General features: G+C 35.2%; 3 protein-coding genes across 6 annotated transcripts; 2 read left to right on the forward strand and 1 right to left on the reverse strand.

The window, feature by feature from the left end:
- Nucleotides 1–186: 186 nt before the first annotated feature.
- Nucleotides 187–7,648, forward strand: LOC123214691 (coiled-coil domain-containing protein SCD2). Its single transcript, XM_044634632.1, has 17 exons — nt 187–750; nt 836–1,008; nt 1,089–1,164; nt 1,256–1,297; nt 1,407–1,469; nt 1,592–1,641; nt 1,728–1,755; nt 1,983–2,057; nt 2,176–2,286; nt 2,359–2,419; nt 2,755–2,871; nt 2,974–3,095; nt 3,242–3,311; nt 3,433–3,477; nt 6,638–6,678; nt 6,931–7,057; nt 7,258–7,648. The coding sequence occupies exons 1-17, from the start codon at nt 361–363 to the stop codon at nt 7,374–7,376; spliced, it is 1,710 nt and encodes a 569-aa protein (XP_044490567.1). The 5' UTR covers nt 187–360; the 3' UTR covers nt 7,377–7,648.
- A 6,045-nt stretch (nt 7,649–13,693) lies between these two features.
- LOC123212718 (serine carboxypeptidase-like 45) lies at nt 13,694–16,693 on the forward strand. 2 transcript variants are annotated; one of them, XM_044631862.1, is made up of 10 exons: nt 13,696–14,063; nt 14,164–14,265; nt 14,401–14,496; nt 14,895–14,987; nt 15,072–15,151; nt 15,219–15,500; nt 15,615–15,739; nt 16,070–16,162; nt 16,249–16,366; nt 16,458–16,693. In XM_044631862.1, exons 1-10 carry the CDS (start codon nt 13,802–13,804, stop codon nt 16,605–16,607), a joined length of 1,401 nt encoding a protein of 466 aa, XP_044487797.1. In that variant the 5' UTR covers nt 13,696–13,801; the 3' UTR covers nt 16,608–16,693. The 2 variants fall into 2 exon arrangements, with proteins under 2 accessions (XP_044487796.1, XP_044487797.1); XM_044631861.1 differs by having other exon boundaries at nt 13,694–14,063; nt 15,219–15,739.
- Nucleotides 16,694–16,901: 208 nt separating this feature from the next.
- On the reverse strand, nt 16,902–20,204 carry LOC123212719 (protein NEOXANTHIN-DEFICIENT 1-like). 3 transcript variants are annotated; one of them, XM_044631863.1, is made up of 11 exons: nt 20,084–20,203; nt 19,798–19,891; nt 19,622–19,705; nt 19,461–19,524; nt 19,268–19,314; nt 18,573–18,648; nt 18,290–18,328; nt 17,954–18,125; nt 17,705–17,768; nt 17,562–17,618; nt 16,902–17,364 (listed from the first exon to the last, which is right to left on the reverse strand). In XM_044631863.1, exons 2-11 carry the CDS (start codon nt 19,860–19,862, stop codon nt 17,103–17,105), a joined length of 930 nt encoding a protein of 309 aa, XP_044487798.1. In that variant the 5' UTR covers nt 19,863–19,891; nt 20,084–20,203; the 3' UTR covers nt 16,902–17,102. The 3 variants fall into 3 exon arrangements, with proteins under 3 accessions (XP_044487798.1, XP_044487799.1, XP_044487800.1); XM_044631864.1 differs by having other exon boundaries at nt 18,573–18,627; nt 20,084–20,202; XM_044631865.1 differs by lacking the exon at nt 17,562–17,618 and having other exon boundaries at nt 20,084–20,204.
- Between the last annotated feature and the right edge of the window lie 585 nt (nt 20,205–20,789).

Genomic DNA, 20,789 nt, shown 5'->3' on the forward strand with positions numbered 1-20,789 from the left:
TTGATCGAGGTATACAGAGTTCTGAGCTTACATAAAATTATTTATTTAACCTAATTTTTTTTGTATATATTTTGGAATAAATAATATTATTGGTGAAAAAAATGTTTTAAAAAGATTTTTTTTTGAAAAAAATGTGATAATCTTATTATCCAAAATGTACTGTATTCAAAAACAGTGGTTAAAGCAAAGTGTTTTACTTTTCGAAAGCAGAGGGCGAAGTCTCCGCCAAACTCACCCAACATTGTCCACTATGGACTGAGTCACTGACTGACTGACTCGTGTCTCGCTCACCAAGATCTGCGCCCAGACACGCTCTCAATCGTATCACCGTCTTCATTTCTCCCTCTCTTTTATTATAAAATGGACCGGAACCGAACCGACAGTCCTGTTTACGCGCGCCAATGGAGCAGCGAGTCCGGTAGCACCTCCTCTCCTGTAATGTCTCCTGCGCGTCACCACCACGCTCGTTCTTCCTCCGTTAGTGGAATGTCTACTATTAAGCGGAATCAGAACTTCGCTGCTAAAGCTGCCGCTCAGCGTCTCGCTCAGGTCATGGCTTCTCAAACCGCTGACGATGATGTCGACGACGACAATGATGACGATCTAGATTTTCGTTACAGTGCTCATCCGCCTCTGTCATTGACTCTGACAAAGAACGTTAGTTCTGGTTCAAATGCTGCTATTGCAAGCACTGGTATTAATAAACCGGCGGTTACGTCTGCAAGAACCACGAGATCTCCTTCACCTGCGGTAATTTTATTACGATGCGGTGCGTTTACTGAGTTTGTTCGTGTTTAAATTAAATAATTGGTTTGTGCTATTTTGTAATTGTTAGTCGTTAGGAAGGAACTTAGGTGAAGAAACTCCCTCGGTTAGATCAACGTCAGCTGGACGGCCGGCAATGTCTCTTCGTACGACGCCGTCTCTGCCACCTAATAAGGTGCCACTTAGGACTGCTGTTTCATTACCTCCTATTGACCCTCCCAAAAATGTTCCCAGAGACAAAAGGTTTGAAAATTAACAAATATGTTTGTTTAAACTTATAACTGTCTGGAGAAGTAAATTTGGATTGTTTTCATGAATGGCAGGTTCTCACCGGATATGGGACGTTTTCATGCAAAAGCAAATGGAGATCAACGTGAGGCTTCTGCGCTTCATGATGAAGTATGTATGCTAATTGTAAATTACACTGTGACTTTTATATGCATCAACACTCAAATTGGTGAAAAGTAAATTTGTTTGGAATATTTTGCAGCTCGATATGCTACAGGAAGAGAATGACAATATTCTTAATAAGGTGGGATACTTGATTGTTTTTATCTGCTGAAAAAGTAATAAGTTTATTACAAAATATACTATTCATGGTACTTATTTGTTGTAAATTCATTGCTGCATTTGCTTTACAGCTCAGACTTGAGGAAGAGAGATGTGAAGAAGCAGAGGCCAGGGTCAGGGAGCTTGAGAAACAGGTTAATAGATAGTTCTGAGTTTGTAAATGATCATATTTATACTTGTCATAGTCTGGAAGATTGGAATCAGCGGAATTATTTTACTCACATGGATTTCCCTTTTTGTTTATCTTATTAATTAGGTTGCTGCTCTTGGAGAAGGTGTATCCTTGGAAGCTAAACTATTGAGCCGGTAAGTAATGATTTCAACCAATTTAATATGTGCTCATTTTTGTTACCGTATTGTTGTTATTGTTACAACCTAGTTACCATGTGCAGGAAGGAGGCTGCATTGCGTCAGAGAGAGGTATCAAGGGAAACTTTCAGTTCTGCTTGATTCTTGATATGCAAATTGCTTATCAAGTTAACTTCATAATGAGTCTTTTACTTTGAGTTGTGCTGGGAAAATTTGCTTGTTCTTTAACAACATGATGAGTAATTTACTTTTCATCTTTTAGTAGGACAGGAAAGGCCTTCTTGTTTTATTTTTGTCTATTTGGAGAAAAATAAAAAAACCAGGTCATTTTTCTTTAGGCTGCACTCAAGGACATAAAACAAAATAAGGACGGGGCAAATAAAGAAATTGCATCTCTTCGGTCTGAACTGGAGGTTAGTCCTTTTGTCTATCCTACTATAATCGTTGTTCTTATATTGCTAAATCTATCATTTAGTTTCTGGCTTCTGACACAAATTGTTGCCTTATGCTTTAATTTCATGCTTGAATAAGAATACTAGAGATGAAACTGCTGCTGTTGTACAAAAACTTCGTGGAGCTGAATCTGAAGTGAGAGCCCTTCGCTCAATGACACAAAGAATGATACTGACTCAGAAAGAGATGGTTAGCACTTAGTTTCTGCTAACACATGCGTGGTCATCTAAGGATAATATAGTTACTGTATATTCATTTCAGGAAGAAGTTGTTCTTAAGAGGTGTTGGCTTGCACGTTACTGGGGCTTAGCTGCAAAATATGGTATTTATGGGATACTTCTTGGTTTCTAATTCATCACAGAGAATTATATCCATATAAATCTTCATGAAGTTGACTTGTTCTCCGTGACTCATAAGGCTATTACTAAATTATGCTAGAACCAATTTCCATTTCATCTTATTTTGTTTATTATATTCAATACAGATTGGTAACATTATCTTAAAACCTGACAAGTTATCATTTCCAGGGATTTATCCTATGCAAATTTTTTAAAGTTAATTAGACATGATCTCACTTCGTATCCACAGTGTTCCATACTGGTAATCAATGTAGTTGATTCTGTTCTGCTCCATGTTTAATTTTTCTTGCTCTTTCAGGGATCTGTGCGGATGTAGCAGTTTCAAAGTATGAATACTGGTCTTCCTTGGCTCCACTTCCTTTTGAGGTTGTCATTTCTGCTGGACAAAAGGCTAAAGAAGAATTTTCAGAAAAAGGCTAGTAATTAGAATGTTGATCATTGTAGTAATATTGAACCATTTTTTTTCAGCCCTTAATTTGATTGGCTGTTGAAATTTTTTATCACTGGAACTGAGCAGGAGATGATGACAGTGAGAAGAGAGGCAAATTGGTTCTGGACTTGACAGATCTAACTGGAGAAGGGAATATTGAGAGTATGCTGTCAGTTGAAATGGGTTTGAAGGAGCTTGCTTCCTTGAAGGTTTCCGTGCCTTATTTGCTGCTTATTTTGTTATAGTTTAATTCAGTTTTGGAGTGTTCAGAATCTCCTGTAGTGTTATGCTTAAGTCTCTACTGCCACAAAAGGGTTATTGTATATGTGATACTTTTATGGTTGCCACTTATAAGGTTGAAGATGCTATTGTGCTTGCATTGGCCCAACAACGGCGTGCCAATTCTGCCCGACTATACAACTCAGGTTTGCTTTCTGTAACCTGATGACACACTGCATTTCTGTGTGTATATCGATAATTTGATATCTCTGACTTAGTAATGCAGGCTTGATGCTTATTTTTTACATTATCTCCTATTGCTTTCAGATCTCAAATCTCCTGGTGGTGATCCAAAGTTGATAGAGGCATTTGGTGAGTGGTAGTTTAGTTGCATTTTGCACCTGCATTTTCTGTCTTCTGTCTACTTAATTATTATTTGATAGAAACCTAACTCAAATATTATTAATATTAATAAAATAGTGTTGACAACAGAGGTGTCAACTCCTTCCAAAGGCAATTAGAGGTGTCTTTCCCCTCCCAAATTACCCAAAGGCTACCCAAATACCAAATTAACAATGTTTTTCTTTTTCCCCCGTTTCTCTCTTCCAATCACTCATATTTATACTCACTATGTTTTAAATTTTAAATTCAAATATTATTTAGATCAAATCAAATATTTATCTAAATCAACTCAAATATTATCTAAATCAAATCAAATATTTACCTAATCAAATCAAATATCCTATTATAAATATCTTATAATTAAATCAAATATATTATCCTAATCCAAATATATTTTATTTATTATTATTATTTATTAAGTCCTAATATTACCTGCCCTCAAAAACCACCTTGTCCTCAAGGTGGGGATTTTTTTTTTTTTTTAAGCTCTTTCAACCCAATTTAAAAAAATTCCTGTCATGTTGTTGTTTAAGGTTGAGAACATCAAATTCATGTTGTTCCCCATTGCTAAACACATCATACTAACATCATTTGTCCTAAGCATCAACGCATATGCCTTGTCAAGTTCAACATCATTCACCATCAAGAATGTGTCAAGTACTCCAAATTCAGTCTTGATCACATCATCTTCCTCCTCAATCATCTCTTTTTTTATGAGTTCTTTAGATAATGATGATGGTGGTTGAACCTCAATCTCTTCGTATTCTTCCTCAAACAATTGCCATGGTGGTTGGATTTTGATCTTGTTATCTTCTTCCTTCTCCCATATTTTTTTCATTTTCTCCTCCATTCATTTCTTCAAATCTTCTCTATTCATTTTCATGTTCTTTCTCTTGCAATTTTTTCTCTTCAGTCTCCATTTGAATCAAACATTCAAGTGAAGAGAGGTTTTCCAACGGCGAGATCTTGCTAGATTCTGCGATTCCTTCATTCAAGTGGCCATTTTCCTTTTTGTCTTCAGATAATGCCGGATTTTGCTCTAGGACGCTGGAATCAATCAACATAGATTCTTTCCTTTTTATGTCATCTTTGAATACGATTAGAATCCCATCATCATCCAAATCATCTTCTTCCACCATGAAAATGGCCCATGACTTACGTTTACAATCATGGTTTGAGTCCTCTTTGTCTTCACAACGAGGACAAATTCCATTCGTTATCATTTCTCGGATTTTTCACTGTGTTAATTGTCGAACAATCCACCATTGTCCATCATCGTCCTTGATGAGATCGACTTTTTCCATTCTCATAATCGATACTCTGATACCACTTTGATAGAAACCTAACTCAAATATTATTAATATTAATAAAATAGTGTTGACAACAGAGGTGTTAACTCCTTCCAAAGACAATTAGAGGTGTCTTTCCCCTCTCAAATCAGCCAAAGGCTACCCAAATACCAAATTAACAATGTTTTTCTTTTTTCCCTCTTTCTCTCCTCCAATCACTCATATTTATACTTCTTATATTTTAAATTTTAAATTAAAATATTATTTAGATCAAATCAAATATTTATCCTAATTAACTCAAATATTATCTAAATCAAATCAAATATTTACCTAATCAAATTAAATATCCTATTATAAATATCTTATAATTAAATCAAATATATTATCCTAATCCAAATATATTTTATTTATTAAATCCTAACATTATTTTTATTGTATTTGTATTTCATGAAAGGAAACATTTTTTAACCATGTTATGACAGACAAAAACTACCACCTCCCCAATTAAATCACAAATTGTACGCTAGAGATTTTCATCACAAAATTTTTGCTTCTGGAAAATCCTGTTATTTCATCTGTGATTATTTGTATGCTGTTTGTTTCTAATGCTCATTTTCTTTTGAAGATTTAGAAGTTCAACAAATTCATTAGAAGCAGTTTGTTAGGTTTATAGGTCATAAACAGTAGGTGTACTATTGTGGTCCCTATTTGCTTACAGTATATTTGCCTAAGTCTCCTAGTTATCATAAGAGTCTAAAGCAGATACCTCTGGGCTGTAGATGGCAGACACCTACCAAAACTTGTCATAATATAGAATTTGACGTGGTCTCCCTTTTTTGTTTTCCAAATAAGTTGGATCAGAACTCACTTTGTTTGAAACAGCTGTCAAATGGTACTTTAAATCCAATGTTTGTTCTACTGTATGTAGTTAGATTATTCATACTTTTTTAGTCTTCTAAAAATGATTTGACTGTGACTTTGATGGTCGGTTGTGGAAAGAAAGTGATTAGACAAGGTCAAAGCGTAAGTTTCTGTGGCTTGAGCGCATTTTTGGGTAGAATGCTTATATAATGCAAGAGCTTAATGGGGGAAAAGAAATGGAACCACTTGATGATCTTTGACTTCTGAGTCTTGAATCTTTGAACTTATTAGTAGTTTTATGAAATTTCTCCCTTGATTCAATAACATCGAATCTTTAAGAAAATCTCTAATTTTTTTAATCATTGCTGCAGAGTGTGACCAGGAGATCTATGAGTAATCAAATCTGTTTGTCTGATTTGGCCATGTATTATGTTTGTTAAATTCTTCCCGTTTGTTGCAGAGCTACAGTTGGTTGTTGGGCATTCACATGAAAGTCAAATTTCTTATTTCATGTGAAAAAAACATGTGGGAAACTCATGACATAACATAAATTAGATTCATGTGTTCTGTTTCAACATTGCCTAACATATTACTTATGATGATGTTTATAGGAGAAGAGTAATATTATGTTTCGCATTTCAAGTGATCTTAGTATTAATAAATTCCTACCACATTGTCCACCTTTTATATTGCACTTGGTTGAGGAGGCAGATAACTTGGAAGGGGTGGCATTCTTATTAAAATACACAAGCATAATTGCATTGATGGTATTTAACTGTTCTTGTTTAGACGAAGTATGATGACTATTAAACGGCTGGGAATTCTGTCTAATTTTGGCTTGGCAATATTAGTTGGTATATCAAGTTTGCGCTTAACTTTCTATGTATAGGGAACGTTTTAGTTTTAAAAAAATTACCTCTAATCCTTTTAATTGGCTTCCATTGTGTATCTGATTTTGACGTCTGAGGATGTTCTTGCAGAACTTAGCCCAGAGGAGTCTGAGGATGTTCTTTTCAAGGAGGTCTGGCATTTATTTCTTCATAGCTTGACTTCCAATCTCGTTGATTTACCTTTTTTGACGTAACTCATCTTATAATTTTAATATTATACCTTCTCAATATGGTATGTTATATAAATAAAAAATAAAATAAAATCTTGTTTATAGTAACTATTACAGAAGTTACAAAAACTTAAATAGTCTTATCCTAGGCATGGAAAAAATGTGTAGATCATACTGTTTCAGTTGTATAAACCATATATTGAACTGGCACAGGCATGGCTGACATACTTCTGGAGAAGAGCCAAAGCCCATGGCATAGAGGAGGACATTGCCAAAGAACAACTTCAGTTTTGGATCAACCGCAGTGGACACTCACCCAGTTCACATGATGCTGTAGATGGTAAAATTACACTTTTTTTTTTTTTTTGCCTCAGTCCCATGAAAAAACCAAAGGAAAGAGAATACCGGTTGAGGACATTTAACTGGATTTTAACTTCTGGTCTTTTCAATCCTGATCTTTTTGAGAGAAATCTGTCATTTTTTAAGCATTTTTTATGCGCTCACAAATTATGGCCTGATTGGGGGTGTTTTGTTGTTTAGTTGAGCAAGGTTTGACGGAGCTAAGGAAACTGGGAATTGAGCATAGACTGTGGGAAGCTTCACGCAAAGAAATCGACTTAGATTCTTCCACGTCCAGCGCCCGAAAACTTGTGAAATAACTGAAGATTTCTGCTGGGTTAGTGTGGTCCTGAGATGCTTGTTTATTTGTTATTTAATTTAGTTTTCCACTTCTATTATATTCTCCATCAGCTCATGATCATCCCAATGATTATGGTTGTTAGTTTGAGATGATACGCAGCATCATATAATATATTATAAGTGAAAAATAATATGTATTTTCGGATATATTAGAAATTGGTACAATATAGTGGTTTATCATACAATACAATATTTATCATTTTATATCGGTAATTTTATCGATATGAACTAATTCATCTTTTTTGAGAAATGATATATAGTAGGGTGCGATTGAAAAAATTTAGAAATTTTAAATGTTTGTATTTTTCAAGATTGGTGTGGCAATTAAAATTTTTTATCATACGAATTTTATGGATGAAACAGAAAATGGGTTTGGTCCTCCACCAGTATTATAATATTGTAGGTTGGGGTTCTTTCCGTTGGACGCTTTGGTATATAGGTGGGCATACGTCGGAGTAAATTCAAAATTTGAATTTTCCCTAATTAATGTATTTAAAGAGAGTCATGACTGCACCGATCAGTATGGAGACAACTTTCGAAGATTACACTATATTAATTAATTATTATGGAGAGGAATAAATGAGTACACTTTTTTAGGTAACACTTGACACCCACTCTCGCGAGTACTCTCTTTTCTTTTGAGATTAAGTCGGGCCCTTGTATGCCCAAATGGATCTCCACTCCTAGTCTTTCACATCTAGCATGATTAGTTACTGCTGGGCTTACTCTTTTATCCTCCTTCTCTATCAGGGCCATTACACTTCGATTCTATATAATAGATAATGGGTCTGGGAACAGGATATGGTACAGAAGGTCGGTCTCCTTTTCCAATACCTAGAATTTAGGAACTCAGGCTCAATATAATTAAAAATTAAAAATTAATTTAACTATGTGACGTTCGGACGGTTGAATTAATCTGATCCGACGGTTGAATCTTAGATCTGATCTAATAGATAAAATGAGTTTTAATGGACTAGATTTAACTCCGGTTCTTAGTCAGACCGCTCAAACAAAGGGATTGTTGTTGTCAATTTAGAATTTAATACGGTGGTTGGTAATTAATATGTTGGTTAAGTTTCGGCCCATCAAGAATAAATGGGGTTGACTCTTTGAAATGGTCGGTAATCTTTACCAATATTTACTTTTACTTTTATCGAGTCTATGGGTGAAAGGCGCTGTCAAAAGGATCATCATCTGCAACTGCAACAAACGCTAATCACAGTGACAATCATATCTGTCCGCTACGTTTACTGAACTTGGGGACGGGGATCCCGAAGTAATTTTAATGGTGAAATTATGAAGCAGATGGTCTTAAAAGCCAAAGTAGGGGACGCAGGAAATTACTGGTTTCATTATTAACCAAGCCAGCCACACCGGAACTCTATGCAACGTTTTACAAAATTTATTGCCCCTCAGCTGGGGATGGAGCCCATTGGAGTAGAGTGGATCTGAACTGACTTCAGTCTGGTCAGTTTGACCTCGGATCGAAACCAAAATATCTAATTCCTACTCATATGAGGGATTACAATAATAACAAATTACTTGATCTGGAGCCGAATCTGTTCCACCTTAGCTTTAAATGCAAATTAAGACATGTAGCACGAGCCATCAGGTCCCCACAAAACGCAGAGGTGAGGCTAAAATGGGATTTTGAGGAGTAAAAGAGAAAAGTCCTGGAACTGGGTTTTGTCATTTCTCAAATGGAACCTTGTAAATTGACCGCTAAGAGATCGGAATCTCTAGGGTCCCTCAAATTTCTGTAACAAGTCTCTTTCACTCTGTCTATGGCACTTAGCATGCGGAACCAGTTTTTTCTCTCTTAAACTTCAAATATATATTTTTATAAAAAGGTATTTGGAAGCTGCAGATGAGCATGTGCGCTGTTCAATATAATAGTAACAGTGGGCTTTCTCTCTGGAGAAGAAAAAAAGCTTTCTTTTTAGTGAAAAGGTGAGCATGGGGAAAGAAGATAAAGAAAAGACACTAAAATTCTAAAGCTCATTTTGACCTAATCTTCATTATCTTAATTCCTTTTTTTTTTTTTTTTTCCCTCACTTTCTGATACTCTCTTGGAGGACCTACAATATACACTTCTCTATCAAATCTTCCTCCTCAGTCTCACTCACTCCCTCCTGCCCACTACAATTTCTTTTATTATCTTCTATTATTTCAATATGTGAATAAATCCTAGTTGTGTCTGAGGCCTGAGGTTATTGTCTCCTTTTGAATTTTTTTACTTGTAATTATGACACTGAAATGATGGTGTTTTAAGTGCAACTTCTTATTGATAAATATTTTCTAGCTCTTAAACAAATTATCGGAGAGGATGAATATGTAGGCATGATATCATACTGATGTAATAAATTATGAATTTTTTAAGTAATTTAAAAAACATTTTGAGTTATAGATATATATTTAAAATAAATAATTTTTAAATAGTAAATCAGGCTATTTTGATCAAGATATTATAAATAGTATCATAATTTTTTATTTGTTAAAATGTATATTTTATTACAAAACTCAAAAACAAAATTATAATGGATTTTATTATTAAAGCGGCAATGACTATTGAACCATGATTTTACATATGTTGTGGACACATATCTTTTTCTCTTTGATCTTACATTTGTGAACGTTTAATTGAATGAAGATTAATTGAGATGGGCCACAAAAAAAGGCAAACGGAAGGTGGTTGAGAGGGGGTTTCAGAGATGAGAGATTTGAACAGTAGCATGGCATGGTCTTGTTCATGATGAAAACATTTTCTACAGACATGCTCAAGTGGGTGTATCATTACCCTCTTGACCCCAACATAAATGTCAGACGAAAGAAAGAAACTGACCTTCCCATCTATAGCCAGTAACTGGTCCCATTTTCCAAGCTTAAAATCTTCAAAAATTTTTATTACTTTAACAAACCCAGTTCCAGTTGCAGTTTATCTTCTAGTTCACATTGCCTAGGCTTTAAATCTGAATTGCTTATTTGTCACTTCAAGTTTTAAACAGTAACTTTTACCCTAACCATAACATGATTAAATAATATAATTATTTACTTTATCTTAAATTTGCTTAATTACCTACAACATTTAAGTTCTAACCTGTAATGGTAAAAAAATAGGTACGAAAAGTGTATAATCCATTGAAAAGTATGTTAGCTTTTTCCCTATGTAGATTTTAATAATAATATTCAGCATATAAATAATAATAATAATAATAATGCAGGTTAGAGGAAGGGGGAAAAAAAAGGGTGAAACTTTAAATTTACGTCCATTTCAGGCCTTCAAAAAGCCATGAACTTCATCTCCATTCTCTTTACTTGCACATTTTCCAAGCATATTGTCCAACTAGACCAACCATAATATTAATATTAATACCCATATATTTTTTTTAAAGTTATCCATGTCAATTAGATATGAATTTCAACTTCAAATGAAAATCAATTTAACTGTGATTTGAACTATTAGTTTTCAGTTCAAATTTAATTTGTTTGAGCTTGAACTTGTTTAAATCCACCCCTAACATAAATATTTAAATTGTATTTAGTTTTTTTTATATATTATAAATAATTTTTGTGGGCCTGTGAAGTTTTCTGGTTTTCTTTCCTTCATCGTGTTTTGAATTTCAATGAAAGATTGAGACTTAACCTAGCTGTGATTGCGAAGCAACAATAAAAAAATGAATATCGAATCAAAATTTGTCTCTAATGGCAGCCTCCTATGAAAGCAACAAAGAAGAAAAGCCAATGCCGCAGCAGCTATAAGGGGTATTTGGTAGCTCAAAAAACTTTAAATTAATTCACTACTGTAATGCCCATTTGAATTCTGATGCCCCATTCTTCTGCAAATATTCTCTGAGCCGATTGACCTATCAACTATCTTCATATGGAGAATAAAAATATTCTCTGACGAGTACACACAATCTTGAATTCTTGATGCTGAGAAGAAAGCTGTATTGGATTTGAAAATGAGCCAGGACCTGCATATTCCATTGGTATCACTCATGCATATCAGATAAATTCACATGCTTGTATTTGGAATCCGCCATTTCAGATCTTCCTTTTCCTGTTTCAGAATCCAAACATGCATTACACCACTCAGTGCACATCCCCATACTTACATGTATGCCTTCTCCCGTTTCTTCATTTGTAAATATACTATATACACTTATAATTAGTACAAATTTGAATATAAATGATGATGTCACTTAAGGTTCAATCTTAAATACAATCTATCTTGGATTTTCAGGATATATGCAAGTTGCTTTCAACTAATTAAGTTGATTTTTTTCTCTATATAGGTTACTGGTGTTCTATGTTCCTCCTACAGAAACCACTACAAAGAAGATTGATAATATTTTACTTGTTTTCCGATAGAAGGTATTTCCTTAATCTTCTTTTGGAGCTAAAAAAGCATAAACTTTTGTATGTTTATGAATGTATGGGGTTGGGGTATTAAACAGGGACAAGACGGGAACAAAACAACGATCTTCAAACATGTTTGACACTTACTAATCGGCTCCCTATATGATTGTCATTGATACATTCAATTTTTTTTGAGGTGACGATTCTTCTGACATATCAAGGTGGCGTCTGGGGTCTCATGAATATGGAAGAAGATTCTATATAGTCAAGATTAATGTAGGATTGATGGTTCATTGACTTTTCTGTCAAACCTGGATCATCAATACATATGCTTTGAAAAACACCAACCACTACAAGTTAAAGAATTTCGATCTTGAAATACCAACAAATTTCGAATTCTTTTACTTGAGTGCCTCATTTTTGCCACGCAAATTTTTCATGTGAGCATTGTAGATTTATATTGTTCAGGTGGATGAAACAACAATTATATTATAACCCAGAGGGGGGTGGGGGTGGTGGAGAGGATATAAAGTAACTTCTAGGAAATGCCTTCTTGCTATTAGTCCATTTTCAGACTTTCCTGGTTGATAGGCCCCATTTGAGAGTGAAAGAGAGAGAGAGAGAGAGAGAGGAGTTGATGGATTGAGAAGGAAGAAAGGGGCTTTTACAGTTTTATTACGGAAGCAGAAGGTCAGACAAAATGTAAGGACTTGCGAACTTCAAATCACTCTGTCTCTTCCACTAAAATATTGTATAACTGCAAAACGACACCATTAAAAAGCTTCAATCTTCATCATCATTTACTGTAATTTTTTCAGCATATATCTCTTTGAATTAAGCCATGTGGGTCACCCATATTTCAGTGATAATAAATAAGCCTCTCCTAAATTTCTACTAAATTTTTGGACATATCTGGTTATCTTTCTCCAGAACAGCCAAAGATTTAGCAAGAGACATGGGAAAACAAAGATATACTTTGTTCTTTATGGGAAGCTTGTTCTTTGATTATATTTATGTACTATATGATTTGGGCATTTGGGGGTTATTAACAACTGAGAGGCTTGTTCTTATGGGAAAAGAAAAAAGTATGGCTTGTCATTAACCATGATTCTCCCAATAACCCTTTTTGAAAACAGAAGCAATTTTATTTGTGAATTTCAGTTTGAGATTGATCTCATTACACCAAAACTTGTTTTTGCAGGTAATCCTTTTTTAACTTTTCCAGCAATAAATAAACTATTAAAACTCATTTCACCTCATTTTTAATTTTCATAAGTAAATAAGAGTGAATTTGAGTCAAGAGCTCTTAATATTCATAATGCATAGTTCAGATTAGAGTTCAAACTTGTTCAAATTAATATACAATATCATTAAAATGTTGTTAATAAGATAAATAATACTACTCATATAAGCAGTATCATTGAAAGACAATATTACTGAAAAATAAATGAGCTTAAATTATACCGAATTACAAAGCTCAGGCTCTAATAGGAGCTCAATTGTTTGAGCCAAAGAATAAATTCAAGTCAAACAGGATAGGCCAGAATACTTCCCTACAAGCAAGCAAGCGTTTATTTATTTTTCTGTAAAGCACCTTTTCCATAGAGTGCAGGTAACAACACGGTGTATGTGTATAGTGCCATTGTTATGATTGAAATGGTAATGAGCATATTTTGGCGTATTTTCTTCTTTGCACAGAAAACAAAAACACACAAGTCCTCTACTGTAACTTCCGTGAGCCAATTCAGAATCGAAAGCACATTCTCTCTTTCTCATTTACCCATTTCACCATTATCAGAATCAGGCTCTGTAATAAAAGAACAATGATAGTGAAAAAAAATATGAAAAGGAAAATTTAGTTGACCCCCCACAAATAGTAATAATGTATGTCTTTCCCCGCTTTCTTATTATATAGTCCCCTCCCTACTTCTAGTCTTCACCTAAGCTTTTCTTTTCTCTTTTCACCTCAAAAGCACAGTCTAACTCTTTCTCTTTCTAGCTTCTTTATTCTCTACTGTAAAAAGCCATGTCTTCTCTACACAGGAAAATGCAAGCATTGGCTGCAATTTTGATCCAGCTATGCTTTTGCATACAAGTGGAGTCCAACTCCAATCCTTATACTTGTGATGATAGAATCACTTGGTTACCGGGTCAACCTCTAGTCGGGTTTCAACATTATTCAGGTTATGTGACCGTGGATGAGAAGAAACAGAAAGCTCTGTTTTACTACTTCTCTGAAGCTGAAATAGATCCTGCTTCTAAGCCTCTTGTTCTCTGGCTCAATGGAGGTTAAAAAAGAAAAAAAATTCTCACTTTCTCACTTGTACAACTCAAAAATGGCATTAATTTTCTGTCCTTTGATTGCGTGCTCTTGATCTTTGTTTGCAGGTCCTGGTTGCTCTTCTCTGGGAGTTGGGGCTTTTTCTGAAAATGGGCCTTTTAGACCCAGTGGAGAGGTGCTGGTCAGGAATGAATATAGCTGGAATAGAGGTAGTGTAATTTAAACTCACAATCAGAGATTCTGATGAGTTTAAAGTTAGAAGTTTTTCATTTCGGTCTTTGTGTTACTGCGTTGTTTATAAAGAAGCCAAAGTGCTCAGCTTTAACATGCTCATTTGTCTGCAGAAGCAAACATGTTATATCTGGAGACTCCAATTGGAGTTGGCTTCTCTTATTCAACAGACACCTCCTCCTATGAAGGTGTCAATGACAAGATTACTGGTATTTCTCACTGTCTCCAATGCTCATAATTTTTCTTATGTAAGTTTTTTTTTTTTGTGGAAAAGAAACAAAATATCTGTGCTGGACATTCAGGTTAACTTTTTTTCTTTTCCTGTAATGGAACTTCTCTTTTATTCTTTTCTTAAATTTCTAGGTTACCCTCTTTTTTCTTCTTTCGTATATCCTTCTGAATCTCAAAATTATTAAAAAAAAAAAATTCTGGCTGGAATATTTCATCATGTTCTTGGCTGGCACTTGTATTATGATTACTTTACAATTATACAACGTTCTATGCTTACTGTGCTTGTTTTGTTGTTTTCTTTCTGATTTGACAAAAGCTAACCTTTACAGGCCACATTCAGCTTTCTGATACATCGTTTTTGTCTTTGTGATTATAGCAAGGGACAATATGATGTTCTTGCAAAACTGGTTTGTGAAATTTCCACAGTACAGAAATAGAAGTCTGTTCATCACAGGAGAGAGCTATGCTGGTATTATTTTTTCTTCTCCAAGAATCTAAACCATGATTTTGAGACCGAGATTTATTTAATGTTTCTATCTATAACTATGACTAGGTCACTATATACCCCAACTGGCTCAACTTATGCTTGAATTCAACAAGAAGGAGAGATTGTTCAATTTGAAAGGAATTGCTGTGAGTAGTCAAAATTGTTATTCTTTTTTTAATGTAAGATACCTTCTGACCCTCCATTTGATTGCAGCTGGGAAATCCAGTTTTGGAGTTTGCTACTGATTTCAATTCCAGGGCTGAATACTTTTGGTCTCATGGACTGATATCTGATTCCACATACACTATGTTCACCTCTTTCTGCAACTATTCACGATATGTCAGTGAATATTACAGAGGCTCTGTCTCTGCCATATGTTCAAGGGTAATGAGCCAAGTGAGCAGAGAAACCAGCAGATTTGTTGACAAATATGATGTCACTCTTGATGTTTGTGTATCGTCTGTGCTCTCACAATCCAAAGTTCTTACTCCCAAGGTGACTACTACCATTTACTCTTTATCATTTATGAATTGTGTTTCATCTTTTAGCACAACTCAACACATCCAATTTCTTAATAATTGTCTTCTCTACAATCATTTTTCTCTGCAGCAAATGGGTGAAACAGTAGATGTATGTGTGGAAGACGAAACTGTTAATTATCTTAACAGGAAAGATGTGCAGCAGGCTCTTCATGCTCGCCTCGTAGGAGTCCGCCGTTGGGACGTTTGCAGCAAGTAATTCTACACTGCATAACTCAGTTTTATTTGTTGTGTAACACCCTGGACAAACCCATATCAACAAATATGAAAGAGATGTTGGGATATATGGCATCCCACATCACTTTAAGACAATAAAAGATAAATTTTTAAATAGCCCATAAAGTCTTAAGTTGTCAAGTAGCATTTTGAGTTGCAAAACAAACTGTGTCCAAAGTGGAGAACACTTCTTATTTTTTTGCGTTTCTGGAATTTGGTAGAACCTTCTTCAGTTCAGGATTTTCTGGAAAAAGGTTGATAGCTTTAGTGATGATGTCTAATCATTGTCTCTCTGCCATGGTGTTACAGCATCCTAGACTATGAGTTGCTTGACCTGGAAATACCAACAATCACTATTGTTAGACAGCTTATCAAGGCTGGAATCCCAGTTCTGGTGTACAGGTACATATTCCTAGCCTCGAACCTTACTCAAGAACCATATCAAGATTGTTGTAGAAATGATACATATTGGTGCTTTCAAATTGCAGTGGTGACCAGGATTCTGTTATCCCATTAACCGGAAGTCGAAAATTAGTGAATGGACTGGCAAAGGAATTGAACCTCAGAACCACTGTGCCTTACAGGGTATGGTTTGAGGGGCAGCAGGTAAAATCCTGTGACTTGAGGTCCATGAAACGTGATGGTAGTTTCAATAGAGTGTTATGTTACAGCATAATTTTTTCTTTCTCATCTCCAGGTTGGTGGATGGACCCAAGTTTATGGCGATATCCTATCATTTGCCACCATTAGAGGAGCATCCCATGAAGCTCCATTCTCACAGCCTGAGCGATCACTAGTGCTTTTCAAGGCATTCTTAGATGGCCAGCCTCTTCCAGAAGCCTTCTGATTTGTTAATCAGGTCTTTGATGGGTGTTATATATGGGATTTAATTTAATTGGATGCAAGCAAATAATACATCTCTATCCAAGCAAATTAAATGAACAAATATAACCAAACACAGCACAAACACAAGATTGATAGTGGTTCACTCTCCGAATGAAAAAAAAAAAAAAATCAATAGAGTTTCTCGCAAGCCTCATAAATTGGCTATCTCTCTAAGCCTCTCCCACTGACTCACTAGCATTTTCTTCCATTGTATTCTTTAGAAGAATCGTCAAAGAAACAGATGCGCTAACACTGATAAGGCTTCAATCTCAAACTGAAATTTCTTCTGATCGACCTTGATTTGGTCAAACCGAATAATGATCTAAACTTAAGCCAACTCTGATTGTGTTCACTCTTAATTTAATCGAATAACTTGTCATCCCATAGATATGGCAGCATATTTCATGTAAAAAGAAAATTATTAACTTGATCAGGAAATGAGGTAGTACATTAATGATCAAGAAACTTTTAAAGAGCTTTTCGAGCAATTGGCAACAACAATGGGAGCTTCAACTCGCATTTTCAAACAGTTGAATTCCAAAGCTATTAAGGGCTTAGATAACATTACAGATATGCTCAAGTTGCGTTCATTATCTATGAGTTCTTTAGTAGTAGAGTTTGCTGATTTGTGAGCATGGAGGTGCTGCAAACTTTTCCCTGTGTCCTCTTCCGTTGCAAAAGATGGCCCTGACACTTTTGCTGGCTCCACCGCTCTCACCCTGTATTGTCTCAGGAATCATTTCACTCATTGAAGTCAACCCAGATTAAAATTACAGTAATCTACTTTTTCCCACTAGGGGCTACCTCAATATAAGCACATAAAATTAGAACAATGGGTGGATTTAACCTATCGATGAGTTTGCTGAAAGAAAAAGAAAAGTTTTTTCTATTAATTAGGATTGTGTATCAGAAATACCTGCAATCAATATGGCAAGAATACTTCAAAAGGTTGGGAATATACTCTGAAAGGCCACTGCAGTTGAGAGTATAAAAACTTACCATTGTTACAAAGTGAAACTCTTTACCCTTTAAACAAAGAAATCAGTAAAAAAAAATTACCTGAAACTTGGCAGTGACATTTTAACTGCAAGCCCCAAATTTTTGTCGTGTTTCGGCGCAGGCCCTTTCACCACGCACGTAACCAGAATAACATACAAAGCCATCAATAAAAAGCATGAAATTTCATACAAAAATTGAGATAAATGAGGAGAGTCATGAAGTCCTTTTCACATAAAATTCAAAACTATTCAAAAATTTGCTACATAACCAGCTGCAAGAAGTAACAGAGCTAGTAAAATTGAAGCTTACCTATAGCCGGAAGTTTTATGTTACAAATATCTGTGGCAGCATGACTCTTGATTTCCCTCACTTGTAAATCCATGAAATCCTTTGGAAAGCATTTTGTCGTTGTGCCTAAACCAAGCATGTTCAGAAAGCTACAGGATTTTCGGTTCGGTTGCCCTCGAACAGTAGTGATTCTCTATCTCAAGCATCAAAACACAATGTTAGATTTGCACTTTCTTTAAGCGCAGTAAGGAATACAAACTGCAAAGAACATTTTCAATCTGCCTAATGCCACAATTAGTCAGAAGGATCAATAAAACATAACTAGGAGCCCCATTAGAGAAGGCAACAAAGCCTTACCTTTGTAAATCTTGCAACCTGACTTGGAAGCCCTACATACTGCAAGAAGAGAAGGCAAAATACACAAAAGATTTTAATAAGAAATAGTATTGCTGTTTCTCTGAGATAATTATTCATAAGAAAGTGAAATAATGGGAGTTGCCAATTAAATGCAGTCCTGTTTGCAAGGTATATTCAGAGCTCCTAACAATTTTGACCACCATATTTACCAAATATACAAATGGTGGTGGGATATTGAACTACAAAAAATAAGAATATGCAGTAAGATTTTGCAACTTCCCACCTTTCTTCCATGATCACAAGCCTCATCACTGTTCACGAACACCCTAGCAGCCCATCTGTTGCAGAAGAAAAGAAGACTGAAAAATCAACACAGCCCATTGACCTCTTAGTCAATATAGAATTTTTACAAGATAAAAGACATTATTTAACCTACTTGACAGGAAAAGTGAGTCTCATCAGCCAATTTAAGAGTGCTACATCAGCACAGATGGTACTAACTGGTCCCATGCACATGCTTCATTACATCAAAGATATTCTCTACAACTACTAAAGCTCAGGCGGCTAGGCCCACTGAGTAGGAAAGCCAATGAATATGGTGCTTCATAGAATATTGGTTTCTGTGGTTTTTTCCATGCATGAATCTAACTAACCCACTTAGTCAGACAAGAACAACTTGTCAATTGTTAATACCATTTATAGAAACCATCCGTACTGTAGCCAACTTGACATATATAAAATAGAATTCCAATAATAGTATAACGTGGTAAACACGAGACATTCAAGATTAGGAATTGTTAATCGAGGAAGCTTTTATCTAGCATAATTTTTATGGGCTGGGTTATTTCAGGTTCATGAATACCCTCATGAACCTGGACCAGGAACAGCAAGATCAGCATTAGTGCATTTATCTCAACTCATTTTCAATATATTGTCAGCATCAATGGACTAAATAGAAGAAGAGGATAGTGAACATACGCGCAAGATGTTGGGGGATTCCACACAATTCCTGCAATCACCACAAGCTGGTGAAGAAGAAGAAGAAGAAGAAGCACACACAAAGATAAAAAGTTAAATATGATGGTGAGTACTGATTGAATTAACTTCAAGCACACAGTATATGCTTTTCAATAACGATAGATAATGAGTGGCTGAAATGAAAGTGTACAACCTCATCAAAGGCCCCAGCTGGACTGTCCTCATAGTTAGCAAGGAAAAAGCCACCAAGGGTGTATCTGCAGTACATAAACTCAAATATTTGTAAATAGTAGAAGATTAAACTGTTAAACCTCTCTAAACAACCCCACAACTTTGAAGTTAAGTATAAAGTACCCAAAGGCTTCAACCAATCTCAGCTCCTTCGGGATGAATGCTCGAGCAGTTTCTGCCTTCACAAGATGGAGCTGGTATAGTGCACTGAAATAAGAGAAAAACACAAACCATTTAACAAAGTAACTCGCTAACACAAGTGAGAGTGAGGAGGAAAACATAAGAAAGCTGCAACTTGCCTGCCTTTAAATGTCCATGGAGGCTTGCCATACCCAGTTGAACATAATGTTCTTCCAGCTTCCATAGGCTTCAGATGTGCTTGAATACTAATATCTTAAAAGGCAAGTTTCAGAGATGCCAAATCACAACTTAATCGGGTTTAGTGAAACCCAAATTTCTACTAAAAAACCATGCATGATTTATGGTTCATAAATATTCATCACTACTAAGTACAAGAAAAGAAATATGGCTGCCAAGAGGTCCAAGACTCTCATAACCCAAATAAAACCATCAATAATCAATTACCTTATGGTACGAATGTAAGAAGCCAGCAAAGCAGCTTTCAAAGGAGGAAAAAGAAGTAAGAAAATATAGAAGATAACAGGCTAAAACTTTTTGAAGACACAGATATATATAAGGAAAACGACAGAAACCCAGAAGAGCAATGAGAACAAGTTATATGAAAGTGATTGAAAGCTAACAAATTATGAAGAGGAACCGACGGCAAAGAGCCGCGGAAGGAGTGGATAAATTTTATCTGTATATGCATCCAATCCTTTTTGGCACCAAACTGAATATAACACAATTCCATGTGCCATTTTCTACATAGTTATAAGGAAAATGACAGAACCCAGAAGAGCAATGAGAACAAGTTGCATGAAAGTGATGAAAGCTAGCAAATTATGAAGAGGAACTGACAGCAAAGAGTTTGTAGAAGGGAGTGGATAAACTTTATCTATATATGCAACCAATCCTCTTTTGGCGCCAACTGAATGTAACACAATCCCATTTGCCATTCTCTACAGTTTCCTAAAACCACTTTCTTCAATTTTTGCCATTAAATGTTTTTAATTTTTTTATAATTTCTTTTGTGATCCGATAACTGGATTTCTGGTTTAAAGATTGGCGCAAACATATGTGGATGTGGGTGGTTGTTGGAAATGAGGTAAATTAAAGCATGCATATTTAGAAATGGAATCCAACTCGCTTAATCTATGGTAGATTTCTTTCA

The sequence above is a fragment of the Mangifera indica genome, chromosome 4 (genome assembly GCF_011075055.1).
Source record: "Mangifera indica cultivar Alphonso chromosome 4, CATAS_Mindica_2.1, whole genome shotgun sequence".
NCBI lineage: Eukaryota > Viridiplantae > Streptophyta > Magnoliopsida > Sapindales > Anacardiaceae > Mangifera > Mangifera indica.

Coding starts and splice junctions, on each gene's coding strand:
- LOC123214691 (XM_044634632.1), top strand. CDS start 361: ATGGACCGGAACCGAACCGACAGTCCTGTTTACGCGCGCCAATGGAGC. Junction 1,470..1,591: donor TCAGGGAGCTTGAGAAACAG/GTTAATAGATAG, acceptor CTTATTAATTAG/GTTGCTGCTCTTGGAGAAGG. Junction 3,312..3,432: donor TGCCCGACTATACAACTCAG/GTTTGCTTTCTG, acceptor TATTGCTTTCAG/ATCTCAAATCTCCTGGTGGT.
- LOC123212718 (XM_044631861.1), top strand. CDS start 13,802: ATGTCTTCTCTACACAGGAAAATGCAAGCATTGGCTGCAATTTTGATC. Junction 14,064..14,163: donor TGTTCTCTGGCTCAATGGAG/GTTAAAAAAGAA, acceptor CTTTGTTTGCAG/GTCCTGGTTGCTCTTCTCTG. Junction 14,988..15,071: donor CACAGGAGAGAGCTATGCTG/GTATTATTTTTT, acceptor AACTATGACTAG/GTCACTATATACCCCAACTG.
- LOC123212719 (XM_044631863.1), bottom strand. CDS start 19,862: ATGGAAGCTGGAAGAACATTATGTTCAACTGGGTATGGCAAGCCTCCA. Junction 19,525..19,621: donor AGATTGGTTGAAGCCTTTGG/GTACTTTATACT, acceptor TATGTACTGCAG/ATACACCCTTGGTGGCTTTT. Junction 19,315..19,460: donor CAGCTGGGGCCTTTGATGAG/GTTGTACACTTT, acceptor CTTCTTCACCAG/CTTGTGGTGATTGCAGGAAT.